The sequence below is a fragment of the Aspergillus pseudoviridinutans genome (genome assembly GCF_018340605.1).
Source record: "Aspergillus pseudoviridinutans IFM 55266 DNA, scaffold_1, whole genome shotgun sequence".
NCBI lineage: Eukaryota > Fungi > Ascomycota > Eurotiomycetes > Eurotiales > Aspergillaceae > Aspergillus > Aspergillus pseudoviridinutans.
The window spans coordinates 4,111,858-4,125,460 of NW_025091281.1; the positions used below are offsets into that span (position 1 = coordinate 4,111,858).

The 13,603-nt window shown below is 51.2% G+C and overlaps 5 protein-coding genes across 5 annotated transcripts; 2 read left to right on the forward strand and 3 right to left on the reverse strand.

Annotated features, from left to right (window-relative positions):
• Positions 1 to 1,907: 1,907 nt before the first annotated feature.
• Asppvi_001413 (allantoinase alX) lies at positions 1,908 to 3,494 on the forward strand (the record flags this gene model as incomplete). The annotated part of the gene is made up of 2 exons (XM_043297710.1): positions 1,908 to 2,408; positions 2,469 to 3,494. The coding sequence occupies 2 exons, from the start codon at positions 1,908 to 1,910 to the stop codon at positions 3,492 to 3,494; spliced, it is 1,527 nt and encodes a 508-aa protein (XP_043153645.1).
• A 347-nt stretch (positions 3,495 to 3,841) lies between these two features.
• On the reverse strand, positions 3,842 to 4,851 carry Asppvi_001414 (TMEM199/VMA12 family protein; the record flags this gene model as incomplete). Its single annotated transcript, XM_043297711.1, has 2 exons — positions 3,842 to 4,534; positions 4,594 to 4,851. 2 exons carry the CDS (start codon positions 4,849 to 4,851, stop codon positions 3,842 to 3,844), a joined length of 951 nt encoding a protein of 316 aa, XP_043153646.1.
• A 333-nt stretch (positions 4,852 to 5,184) lies between these two features.
• On the forward strand, positions 5,185 to 6,033 carry Asppvi_001415 (tubulin-binding prefolding complex subunit PAC10; the record flags this gene model as incomplete). The annotated part of the gene is made up of 4 exons (XM_043297712.1): positions 5,185 to 5,204; positions 5,306 to 5,546; positions 5,619 to 5,852; positions 5,911 to 6,033. The coding sequence occupies 4 exons, from the start codon at positions 5,185 to 5,187 to the stop codon at positions 6,031 to 6,033; spliced, it is 618 nt and encodes a 205-aa protein (XP_043153647.1).
• A 704-nt stretch (positions 6,034 to 6,737) lies between these two features.
• On the reverse strand, positions 6,738 to 11,100 carry atg26 (UDP-glucose:sterol glycosyltransferase; the record flags this gene model as incomplete). The annotated part of the gene is made up of 3 exons (XM_043297713.1): positions 6,738 to 7,055; positions 7,117 to 9,750; positions 9,799 to 11,100. The coding sequence occupies 3 exons, from the start codon at positions 11,098 to 11,100 to the stop codon at positions 6,738 to 6,740; spliced, it is 4,254 nt and encodes a 1,417-aa protein (XP_043153648.1).
• Positions 11,101 to 12,410: 1,310 nt separating this feature from the next.
• Positions 12,411 to 13,449, reverse strand: Asppvi_001417 (DNA-directed RNA polymerase I subunit RPA34; the record flags this gene model as incomplete). Its single annotated transcript, XM_043297714.1, has 2 exons — positions 12,411 to 13,188; positions 13,244 to 13,449. 2 exons carry the CDS (start codon positions 13,447 to 13,449, stop codon positions 12,411 to 12,413), a joined length of 984 nt encoding a protein of 327 aa, XP_043153649.1.
• Positions 13,450 to 13,603: the final 154 nt, after the last annotated feature.

Here is a 13,603-nt window from a genome sequence, read left to right on the forward strand (position 1 = left end):
AGCTGTATCTGTCAGTTCGCAGCTCAGCTGTCCCTGCTGAGGATGCCTTGTTTTAAATAAGATGGAGAAAGCGAAATCTGAAGTGGTACCTTTTTGATACAAATTGTCGCCATCATCAGACTGGTCTCCCGAGATCGACTTCGATCAAAACGACGTCGATTGACGTCTGCTAAGCTTGACATGTCTCTCTTACCCTGGTATTTCGTACTAAGGGGGACCATTTCTGAAGATGAGCTATGCTAATGTTACACTGTCTATTCGCAGGTCAGCTGCTACCCTCAGGCGCTGAGCGCCGAAGCACGAGCCTCTGGATCTGGTGCTGACTGCCAGGGTTGTCTGCAGCCGCCAAAGTACCAAACAAAAGAAGATACTAAGGCTCAAAGGACGCTTCGAGGTGGCTGGAACTCATGCGGTTAACAATCCATCAACTACCCTTACACTAGCCATCTCAAGGTTATAGTGTGGAAACACTGGTGAATTCGCTCACACGCGTTCAGGATTTCCCCGTCAAGTCAGACGACAATTTGGGATCGCTTTCGTGGCCACGAGGAAGGACACGGCAGAAAGCTAGAGTGGCGTGTTGATCCGAAACAGTCACAGTTGCCTCATTTGAATCAGACTGACACAATTGTTGAACGAACGTGCTGATATCACCTTGACGAGTCCTGATGCAATTGGCGAAAATGATCGAATAAGCATGACAATATACTACGATCTCGATAGTACTCGGACATGCTGCACTATAACGATGCACGATGGACGTATGTTGATGCACTGACTCTCTCAGTCTATGCGACTTGAGGAGTCGAAGGACGTCCAGGCCTTGAGTCAAAACTTTACGGAGGACGCCGAAAAAGAGGGGGAAAGCACAGAATTTTCGGGACTGTTGACAGTCTTCCTAAGCGCCCAATTATAGAAAGCAATGGCTAGCACATCCATCGTGACTCCATTCGTCAACTGATTTTGATCGAGTAAAGGAAACGGCCCAGAGTTTCGATCGAGTAAGAGGGATGATAAATCCGCAGGGAGATGCCCGATCGAACCAGCGGAGACGCCCGATAGATTGCCTCGCCTGTCAGGCATCCGTTCGTGGAAAGGCTTGTGATTGGCCCGGAAGTGCGGCCATTGTTACGAAGTATGAAAATTTTACACAGCCGGTAATCTACGGATGGCTTGCCACTTTGCCTTTGGACTTGCGTTCCGATAACCGGATATGGTAAGCATGAGGGTATCCAAACGATGCACACTGTCCTCCATACCGTGTGTATGACAGGCTTGCGGATAGTATGGAGGGGTGATTGTACTTGAGAGAATGGCTATATTTTGACTGTCAGATTTGTTGAAACAGGGGCCTGAGAATAGGCATGAGCCTGTTTGTTCCGAAGCCACCAGTCTTTGAAGTATACTCCGTAATTCCTATCGAGTAATCCAAACTGAATCAGTGGGTATTTCGAAGGATCGTGATCTCGATCTCCATTCTGGCTGTGCGGATGGGCCACGCACCCCCTAAACGGCGTTCTGGATTACTCGACCGTATCCCGGGGGTCTTCTGGTATATAAGTGGTGAGTCCTTTCAGGGTCAGCCATGATAATAATAGGAAATCTCTGAAATAGGCCTTGCGTTCTTTCTCTGTTTACCCATCTCGACTTCCCCCGATTTTCTGCCGAGTGGCGGGTCCAGAACATTTTTCTTATCCTTATCAACAACTATCAAAACTTTCTTTATCTTCTTATCATCCCTTATCAGCTGTCGGTCCACAAAGCAATTTATCTCCTCTCACCTGCCAATCTTTCCTAGAGGAAACGGCAGAGTTTCTCTCTCTCTCGCTGCTCCGTACCTCTCTCTCTTTCTCAGTCGTTTCGTCATTCTTTCTCCCTATATCTCTTTTCTTCAAACCCCTTTCACCATGGAGGCTCCTCCTCAAATGCCTTCAATCTCCGTGGTGGCATCCTCGCGCGCCGTTATCTCCGGCCGTTTGACATCAGCCACCATTGTTATCTCTCGTACTACTGGCAAGATCACTGCAGTCTTTGACTCGGTCATCCCTGAATCTGACTTCCCCGTGGGGACTCCATATACCGACTTTTCCCCTCATGTCCTCTTGCCTGGTTTGGTCGATGCACATGTCCACCTCAATGAGCCTGGCCGGACCGAGTGGGAGGGCTTCTACACTGGAACCCAGGCCGCCGCCTTTGGTGGAGTCACTACCGTGATTGACATGCCATTGAATGCCATTCCTCCGACCACAACTGTCGCCGGCCTAAAGGAAAAGATTCAGGCCGCCGAGGGCAAGTGCTGGGTGGATGTTGGTTTCTATGGCGGTATTATCCCCGGCAACGCTGGCGAGCTCAAGGCCCTGGTTCAGCAGGGTGTGCGCGGTTTCAAGGGTTTCCTTATCGATAGCGGTGTATGTATCTGTCCCCTCTTGCCTTCTTCGCTGCACGCTGACCGCTTTATCCTTTGACAGGTGGAAGAGTTCCCCGCTGTCTCGTCCGAGGAAATCAAGTTGGCCATGAAGGAGCTGGCCGATGAACCCACAACCCTCATGTTCCACGCAGAGATGTTACCACCCATCGCGGCCTCTGTTGGAGACGCGGTCAGTACCTCCGACCCCCCTGCGGCCCCAGCAGGTCCTTTGGAAGCTTATTCCACTTTCCTTGCTTCCCGCCCCTCAGTCTTCGAGACTTGCGCCGTGCAGGAGATCCTGTCACTGGCTCACCTGGCTCCCAATCTCCCCCTGCACATTGTCCACCTATCCGCCATGGAGGTGATTCCTCTCTTGCGCAAAGCCCGCGCAGATGGTGTCAAGATCACAGCCGAAACATGCTTCCACTATCTGTCCCTCGCCGCTGAGGAGATTCGCGACGGTGACACACGTCATAAGTGCTGCCCTCCCATCCGCTCAAAACTGAATCAGGACAGCCTCTGGGCCGAACTCGAACGTCATGCCGAGGACGGAGTAATCAAGACTGTGGTGTCGGACCACTCTCCCTGCACACCGGACCTGAAACTCTTGCCATCCCATATTCCTGGCCATCATGCCGCCAATGGCGAGGTCGAAAACCCTGGCAGCTTCTTCTCCGCCTGGGGTGGAATCTCGTCCGTCGGTCTTGGACTCCCTATTATGTGGACCGAGCTCAGCCGTCGCAAGAACCTGACTTCCGCCCCGGATGACGCCAACACCAAGCGTGCACTTCAGGATATTGTGCGGTTGTGCTGTGCCAACACCGCGGCGCAGGTCGGCTTGGAGAACCAAAAGGGCGACCTCGTTCCGGGCTTTGACGCCGATATCTGTGTCTTTGACGACGCCGCCGAATGGGTCGTTGAGCCCAGCACCATGCTTTTCCGCAACAAGTGCTCCCCGTACCAGGGTCGTACCCTTCGAGGCATGGTCCGCGAAACCTGGGTGCGAGGTCAAAAGGTCTTCAGCCGAGACGATGGTTTCATCGCAAAGACCCCGACGGGTCACCTCCTTCTCGAGAAGCGGGTTTGATTCTTTTCATTTTCCCTGATACCCATTTCCTCGATCGAGACTGTTGACAGTCTGCCAGTCTGAACAAAAGCGATTTCTCCCAACCTCTTGACATGATGAAACGATGCATGATGCACCCCGTTACTGACGACCATTAATTATAATAATGACTTGAACAGCAGCATATCCGCTGATTCTGATGCCACAAGCGACGCTGTAGATTTTGAGGTTAGATTTTGATAGACAAATACCATGCATTAATTAATGACTCTGTTTGCGTTCAGCTCCGGTGCCCCATAGATTTGGAACATCCTGACGAATAAATCCATTTCTTTGATCTTTCAACGGTATGAAATCGTAACTTACAGTCATCCTACATTATCAAGGTTCCTCTGACTCTCCTTCTCCTCCCATTTCTCTCTCACCCTCCGCCGCACACCTCCATTCGCACCCCTTCCCCATATCGTCTCCTGCTCTCCATCAATTTTCTGGATGCCGTCCTTATCCGTCTTGCCGGCTCGACCCCCAACAACATCACTCTCCACCACCTCCTTCCGCTCCTTGATGCGCCTCTCGCGGGCCCGCGCCTGGTCAACCTTTTGAAGATAAATCGCATAGATCAACACTTCCGCCGCACCCACCATCAACGCCGCAAACAAGGACACCAGAACCCGCACCGGCTCGGACGCGCCCCCGCTCACCCTATTCGCATTCGGTTTGCTGGGTGGCTGCCCCCGCCACAATGAGGATACAGAGCTCACCAAGATATCAGGGGTATGGAAGCTCGTCAGCGCCCAGTACACGCTGAACCCGGTGATGAGCACCGAGAGGAAAATGTTCAGTACCAGCGAAGGGGTGAGCGGGTCTGTCGTCTCCGTATCCCCGGCGGGCGCTTTAGAGTCGTGAAGGGCGGAGAGAGTCGGCGTGGAGGAGGAGAAGATCGGCGAGGGCCCGCTGTGGCCCAATGCGGAGGGTGCGAATGTTGTGGCTGTCATGCGGTTGTAGGCGTCTTCTTCAGCGGCGGCGAGGAGGCGCGCTTTTAGGGCGAGGTACTCGGGACTCTAGCGATAATATTGATTAATACTTGGCGTAAGGAGAGGGAAAGGTAGGCAGAATGTACAGGTTCAGGTTTCTTAGGCGGAGGAGGGACGTAGACTTTTGTGCCGCGGAGGAGTGAGTTGAGGCTTCTGTCGGGTTTTGGGTCGGGGCTGGTGCCGTTCGCTCCATTGCGGAAGTAGTGTGATAAACGGATCACTTGCTCATGCGAGATTGGCGAGTTGATAGTCAGAGAGTCGGGGAGGTCCAGCTCCTTGCGAGACGAGGGGGGAACGGCCTCGAGTGCGGAGATGATATGAGTGGTTGTGACGAGGAGGACCATGGTGATTGTGGTAGGTGGTTGGATGTCGACAGGGTAGATGGGAGGTTCAGTCCATGTTTCATTACCAATATATCGTGATAGGTGATATGGGGTGTTGTCCAGGTACTTCGTAAATACTTTGGATGGAAACTTGGCCAGGCGATAATGACGATAACGGGACCTTGCCCGATTAGGCAAGTGAGCTCCCCCACATCCATCACCTCCAATCAATAATATCACCGGCTTCATCGCCCGCCATCCTCAGATCGGCCCTCCTTCGCCCTATTTTACTCTCTACTCAGATTATATCGTACTCTGGAGCTCGGACTTTGTCTGCTGTCACCCAACTCCACAATGGCAGACAAGAAATCCAGGTAAGTTGGAAACGCGAGGGAGAGAAAAGTTTATCACCCCTCACATGGCCCTCACTGCCCAATGCACCAGGACTTCAGAACTGACAGCCATCCAAATCCAGCACCGTAACAACACAAACGAACCCGCGCGGAATCCCGGCGGCTCCCTTCATCGACAATGTCAGCGACTACGTCGCTTCGCGCGCAGACGTGGAACCCACTCTGCAGCGCTTCCAGGAGATGATCTCCAAATACCAATTCATGGAACTCAACACCCAGCGCCGAGCGGCAGGCCTCCGAGAAAAGATCCCCGACATCAAGAAGACATTAGACGTGGTGCGGTTCTTGAAGATGCAGAAAGAAGTAGGTCATCGAGTCCAGTCACGACTAATACCACTTTGAAGTAATGGCATGCTGAAGAATGGGTAATGGCAGACAAACCCCTCCTCAACCCTCGAAACCAGCTTTGAGTTAAACGATACCCTCTACGCGCGCGCGCAAATCTCCCCCGCCGACGCGGACGAAGTATACCTCTGGCTCGGGGCGAACGTTATGCTCGCGTACCCAATCCCCGAGGCCGAGACGATGCTCTCAGAGAAGCTCTCTGCCGCAGAGCAGAGTCTAGCGAACTGTGACGAGGATCTGGAGTTTCTGAGGGAGCAGATTACCGTACGTATAGGAGTACTGTTTCTTTTCCTGTTGATTTCTTGACTGACCTTTGAAATAGACCATTGAAGTCGCTACCGCTCGTGTCTACAACTGGGACGTCGTACAGCGGCGGAAAGAAAAGGCTGAAGGCAAGGGGGATGACGACGAAGAGCCGACGGACAAGCGCAAGCCAGGTGGCTAAGTGATTATAGCCAGAAATGCAATTCCTCAGCTATGTCATGACGAGCGCCTTGTAGAGCATTCATCTCCGACGAGGAAAGTCACCTTTTCCCTCCGTATTCTACAATGACCAATCTTTCGGGATTGGATCGCTGAAGCGCTGGTGTTCATTAGTACATCAGAAGCCTCATGATCATGGTCATCGGCGACCACCACGACTACCAGTTGGCCACGCTACACTATATTGGGGATGTAAATGGATTCGCCATTCTATTCGCGCAAGATTCAATTCATTCTATCATCAATAATCGCTGATCAAGCGACGTAAAGGCTTCACTGCTTCTGATCGCCAGGATGACGTAAACTCAATTTGAAGGAAGAGGTCGCGTTCCAAATCACACTGTAGCATCCGTCCAGAAATAACAGTCATCACCATCACTTCTCGAACTTGGAGATACAACAAGATAGTGGAATGCAGCACACAGATGATCATGGTAGGTCAAAAAGGCCCAACACCATGATATCAAACGATCAAACCCCTTATACTCTATGCAGAATGGACGCTGAACCAAGAACGAGAGTTGGAGTGCCTTCTAAACACGACTCTCAAACCCAAATTAAACAACGTAGTGGATCGCAATATTAGGAAAGAAGATGTCATCAAATCGTAAAATATCCCGGCAATGTGGATGTCGCAACTCAGCAACACGCCCGGCTCCGCCGCGTTTAGCGGTCACTCAATTTCCTGCCTGGTCCAGAATCTCCGGGATTGGAATTGGCAAGCAGGCGATCGGGGAGCATATCAGCATCGGAAATCGCCCTATCTCGTGGTCTCTTTGACATCTCCATGTCAGTATCATCGCCAACAAACGTCCACTCCTCACTATCTTCAAAATCATCATCAGCATCCTGCTCGGCCGTCGGTTTTGCAGAAGGTGTTGGCGAAAAAGGCGTGGATGAAGCAATGGAGCGCTGGCGGGCTAGTGTTTTGGCGTATTCAAGGTCGCGGTAAATAGCCTGGATAGCAGTTGCTACTCCATCCTCCTGTGATCGATTGTTAGCAGATCTGTTATCACGAGCACTTGATCGCAAGAATGCCACTTACACTACGGATCCTTGCGCCTAGATCCCGGGCTCTGATGATCATTCGCTCGCTATGGGTGGCTTCCCAGAGCGCCCGCGAGAAAACGCTCACGTTAAGCTTCTTCATGCAAATCCCCACACCCAAATCTTCAACTCTCGACCCAAAAAAGAACTGATCGCCGAAGAAAGGCTTGACGATCGTAGGAACGCCAGCACGCAAGCTCGCCCCAGTGGTACCCGCTCCTCCATGGTGAACGGCAGCGTCGATTTGCGAGAAGAGCCAGTCATGCGGCGCAGCCTGAATCTGGAAGATCTCCGGCGGCAGTGGTACTTCCGGCTTAGCACTGGTAGGATCGCCGAGCCTATCGGACCATCCTTTGGAGAGAATGCAGCGCACATCGGCCTTCTGGACTGATTCAATGACTGTCTTGGTGAGTGCCGAAGGGTCAGACACAACTATTGATCCGAATCCGATATAAACTATCTTTTTACCATCTTCGCGAGCACGTCGAATAAATTCGGACAGGGCGGTTGGAGGAGTCCAGTAGCTCCCCTCGTTAAGAAACCAGTATCCAGTAATCCGAATCCAGTCAGGGTAGTCCAACGGTGGCGGTACTACCGAGGGAGAGTAGTTGTAGAGAAATGGGACCTTGTTCGGTTGCATCTTGTCCAGAGTAGTCGCCTTTAGGCCAAGCTCGTTTTTCCGCCATCTATTCACCTGCCCGGCGATCGCCTTCCAGAAGACGTTGTCAAACATCACGTAAGTTATATAGTTGTACGCACCACCCATTCTGTGCTCGGGCACAGCAAAGGCATGTGGATAAGCTCTTGTCCGCGACCACGGCATTGTGAAGGCGCGAAAGTAAGGAATTCTCAGCGCCTCGGCGATGTGTATGCCCGCCATTGCACTGGGTGACTCAATGAGAAGGTCGCTGTCCTGGCAGCTAGTCCATGCCGATGACAAAAGATCGTCAATCCAGCCCCGGAACTTTTGCGACGCCTCCCTGAGAAATGAATATGTGAACATCCCATTCTCGACGCAAATGCGCATGAGTTCCGCTGGGTCACCCTCCACCGGAGCGAAATCAATCCCATGCTTTCTCACCCATGGCTCGAATTCTGCATGGGTTGCAATCTTTGGCCTATGGCCTTCTGCAAGTAACCCTTTACACAGGGCTATGTATGGCTGCACATCGCCTCGTGAGCCAATCGTGAGACAGGTGATCCGAAGAGACTCGGCAGGTTTGAAGTTGACGATGGAAGCGCGAGGATCGTCAAAAATCGGATGTAGCTCAGAAGACTCATTCAAAGGCCGCAAGTCATTTTCACCATAGTCATCATATCTGGCCTCTTGAAGCATGCGGTGTTCTGCCATCGCTGCTTCGGACTCATTCTGCTCCTGTTCAGCTAGCAAGCCTGACTCTGCCATGAACTTCACAGCCTCCAGATGTTGATGGAGCGTAACAGCGCAGTCATCTCGAGCATCAGACGTACGAAATTCAAAAAATAACTCCTCATGTCCGCGGATAATAATAACAAGACCGTGGTAGCCAAATCTGAAGCCTTTCTCCTTCTCCACGTTCTCAATATCTCTTAAGGGAAGAATCATCTTTGTACGAGTCCCTGGTATAAGACTGCGGAAACATAGCTTCTTCTGACTGACGTATATCTTGCCATAGAGTGGAAGCACCCGGTGCAAGTATGCAAAGTATGTAGCCTGTAGCTTCTCCGTCGGTGGTAGTGCAAAGTGCGCCCGGAAACGGTCGCCATGGTTGCAGCCATCCTCCTTGTCTTCTGGATCGACGTCTTGATCGTCTGGCAAGACATCTTCCGCCTCGCCATAATGTTTTCGACCGCCAGTCCACATTCCCGAGACTTTCTCTATATAGCCCATAGATTCACTGGCCAGGAGATTACTCATTTGCTTTGACCGGGTCCTCAAGTACTCGGCAAGACCTGCTGCACGCTGGAGAGGATATACCCCGGCTTTGACAAGCTCATTCAGAGAAGGCGCAGCCGAGAAGGATTTAGTCGGATCTTGCGTGTCTTGGTCTGATTCACCGGTGGAATCCCGAGCCTCACGTCCACTTGTATTTCCATCCATTCGTCTGCCAAGCTCATCGATCTGTTGACCAGTACCAACATTGGCACGCGTGGATACTGATCGAGCAGTTTCGTCAGAATTGCGTCGGCCTCTTCTTTCTCCGCCAGAAGGTCTTCTGTCCAGACCATGAATAGTAGGAGATTGAAAGACATCACTGCGGTTCAAGATCTGGCTCGCTGATTCTGCTGCATCCGTCATCGATTGCCAGGCAGCTGAAGACTCAGTTCCTTGCTCGAAAGAATTCCATATTGAGTCTGACGAGTCCTGGTGTCGGGTTGCTGGCGATGATTTTATAACATCATGCGCGAGGTTCAAATGGCTCGCACTTGCACTCCTTTTCCGCTGCGTCTCAGTTCTGCCATCACCTAGAATTCTATTCGGCCCGCCGGTCAACGACCACCTGTTTCGAGATTTGCGGGTACGATCAGACCGAGGCGACCGGTCCAGTTGCGGCGAGAGGTGTTGAGAAGAATTTTTCAAAGATCGGTCATTAATGAGGCTTCTGAGGAACTCAAAAGCTTCTCGACCGGAGTTGAAGAATGTGAAGAAATACTGCAAACCATGAGCCTTATGCAGAATGATAGTAATCGAGAGACATACCTCATCAATGGCGTACGAATCATCATCCTCAATCACGCGTATTTTGAACGTCTCGGCAAAATCTACCATGGGACTTTCCTCCATGTCTATAATGCTTTCGATCGGAAAGGATATCTTGACGCTTTCCCCCTCGTTGTGAGTCCGAAAAATCACTTTTTGCAGGGCTTTCACCCATTCCTTCGCACTCGTGGAGCTATCAGCTCTAAAGTAGTACGTTCTCTGGTCTGTGGTGACCTGAAAGTCTCTAGGGTGCTTCCCTTTCTCTTTCGGTTCGGCCAGCGAGGCAGAAATCCCGTATCGAAGATCGACATGACCACTCGGAAAGTAGAGATTTGACGGGTCGGCATAGTAGGAAAGAACATCACCCTTCAAAGAAAACCAGTAGCGGCTGTACTTGGGGTTCTTTCGACCCCGTTTGTAAAGATACCCAGACTTGATAGCCACTGTAGATTTTTTGGGAAGATAGGCGTAGAAGCAGATGTGCCCCTCGGTGACGTACATGTACCCCTGTAAAAGCATGCTCTGAAGGAGTGAGCAGGCATACTCAACAAGAACTTTTTCTGGTTTGTCGAAGCCGAACATATCCATCAACCTTGTAGAAAGGGGAGACACGGATGCGTCGCGAGGGCCCTTGTCGCCACTTTCCTGAGAAGAGGATTGGGAACGTTCGGTAGACGACGCTTTCAAATCAAACTGGGCTTGAGCTTCGACCATACGGCTCAGGATAGGAGCTGCTCGAGGAGTGGCACTGCGCGGCCGTGTATGAGGTGAAACGCTGGGCATTTCATCGCCCGTTGAGGGATCGGTCTGAGGCTCTTGCCTGGAGCTTGACTTGAATGGCCGAAATAATTTATGGTCCGATATTGTCCTTCGATGGCGACGGCCTCTTGTACCCGACTCCTTCTCTGGTTTCCCATCGGTCCGCGAACCGGATGTTTGGCTCGAATCGAGGGAGGGCGTATTCGCCGAGGCAGACGTTCCTTTCCCGACAGAAGACTCGTTCCTTGCCCGCTGCTCTGTTTCCCCATCACTGTCGCTTGACTCGTCAAACCGCGCATGAAAATCAGACCTGGAGCCAACAGCGGCGATCATCCCAAATATGGATTGTTGCATGTATTGAAGATGGCCCTCGCGAGAGCCAGATCCCCCAGGAGGTGCAGTAAAGTCGACCTGGGCATCGTGATTGTCTTTCAGTCTATCCGGCAAAGCACTGGGAAGAAGACGGCTCGTGGACAGGGACTGTCTGCTTGCGCTGAGCTTGCGGTCCACCCGTCGCTTTGCATCGTCCAGAAATGGGCGCATTCTCGACGTAGATCAGAACCTAAGTGATTCTCTGAGACCAAAAACGTAAATAAATGCAGCGGTAGATCGCGGCCGCAGCCTTAAGGTGGGGAGCGACAAGGCTATGATGACTGCGGTTGAAGGAGGTCCGTTGTCCACGAAATTCGTTGGAGGTAACAAGTCAGATGTCACAACCAGGGCTCTGAGTAAACCTAGTGTACAATAGATGATCCTGCCAATCAGTTCAGGTGAACATCAAGCAGCATGCCCTATAATTGATGAAGGAAAAGGGAATGAAAGAGTATGAGATAAATGACGCTCACCGTCTCTATACTACTGCAGACTGATAAGGGTCCGACAAGATTGTTATCAGTGCACCACCGAAACGCTCGAGGAGGGTGTCATTAGGGACAGAAGAGAAGGGCTCTGAGTCATGCTGAAGAGAAAGACTAGGGCATGATCCTGCAGATGGTGATTCACAAAGCGAAAGAGTTGCAGTAAATGAACAACGTGCAGTGATTCTACGCAAGTACTTACAGAGAGGAAGAAGCCCAACGCCCTAGCTTGACCTCTGGCGTCACTTGTCTGTATCAGGTGTTCATCAGGCCCGGGGCCCACCAATCATGGGAATTGCATGTGATTGAGGAATAGTATTCATCCAATCAAAAGCAGCTTGGCATTGCTCAACGGGCTTATGTCATCGCCCTCTTGATCTGCCTGTAATTTACATTACCGTCTCTCCTCTGAGCTGGACATGACATGAAGATAAAAGATCGCGGGATGATCAAGCAAAATTTCATGTGCCTAAGTCGCGTCTAAGATCTAAGATCATATGATATCTAATCGAATTTCCTGTACTGAGCATCTTTCCGATGATCGAGTACCTTTGGGTCTAGTACAAGCACGAGGCCGATTACCAGTATCAGTGGCTGTGCAGCGTTCTCCCAATTTGGCTTGGGGAACCTGGAGCAGCGGAGTCTGGTCGAGAGCAGCATTATATTGCGGGTATCTTCAAGGCTGTATATTTTTTTTTTTCTTTTTAGAGAAAATATGCTAGCTAGCGCATCCCTCAGGAAGAGACCGCCGACTGACGTGTCCTCATCAGATTTCAACGTAAGGGAGCAGAGAGCCAAGATACAAGGAAGGTAGTACTAGATTCTGGACATGAGCGTACAGAACTTGATCTTTGATCCCTGATCCAAAGGTGCTTCTTATTAGAAATCGAAAGACTAGAGTGCAGGCACCATTGGCCATGATGCGCAATTCCGTCAATTGGACAACTTTTTTCGCCTATGAACAACATGAAAATATAGTTCTCATTTGGCCATGTATCAGGCCTTCTCCTTCTTCCGTTTCTTCTCATCTCGCTTTTTGCTTGATTTCTTGGACTTATCCTGTTCGGCTTTTTCATCAATCTCCATCTGTGATGCATCAACCGAGTGTTTTTTGGACTTTTTCCGGGGCAAGCCACCCGACTGGGATCCTTCCACTTCTTCGGCGTGCTTCCGTTTTCTTTCCTCGCGATCGGACTTTGATTCTTTGGGAAACTTGAAAGTTGGCTTTCCCTCTCCCTCGGACTCTTCCGAACTCGAACCGATTGTCTCTGGTGGACCCTCTCCACTACCCACCGGGCGAAACCGCATCTTCAGATGTTTCGGTTGCTTCCTTGGTGGCTTCATCTGATCCTGTGCTGCTGCCAATACTGCATCGTCGGACCCTAAGCTTTTAGGGAGGTCGATCATTTCTTGTACATGATACGTAGGCATGGTAGTGGCAGGTGCGCTGTAGTATGTCTGCGTCTTCGAATCGTATAGGAGAAGACTCTTCCCACCCAAGTCGCCCTGGCCAATGTTCTCGGGTGGGATACCATATTGCACGCCCTCGTGCTTAAGTACTGGCTCCCCTTGTAAGATCTTCGCTAGCGACACCTCTTTGACTTTGGAGAGAGGGAGGAAGGCGGGCGCAGTGATGTGGAAGATTTGTTTGCCGCGGAGGTCGGAAAGGAGGGAGGATGTGGTGGAAGATGGCGGTAATTGCTTCTTCGCAGCTTTGAAGCCTGAGGGTGGCTTGTAGGGAGGTCTTGGGTAAAGGGAGTCATTTGAAGATGAGCTAGGGCTCGTGAGCTTGACGGTCTTCCGAGAACAACGTAAGCGATAGGACCTACATATTGGAAGCCTTGATCTCTGGGGACGAAGGAACATTTTCAGAATCGGAGCTGGCCGAATCTTCCGACTCAGAACCTGAGCTTGACGAATCTTCAGTGTCGCGCTCCGATTCCGACTTATTTGTTGGTTCGGGCGATGTCGATCTGCTGCTCGAACTGCTTTCGCTGTCCGAGGCAGCCTTCTTAATTGACTTGGCTGGCGCCATTGTGCTTCGACAGAGCCGTCTGTCAAAAGAGGCGTTTGAGATTTCGATGCGGAGTGTTCGGGACTTGCAGCCTCGGCCTGCTGGCTGCGCTCAAGGTATATTTGCAAAATGCCAGTAAATCAATATAATTCTGTCCCTAACAGAGGCATACAAG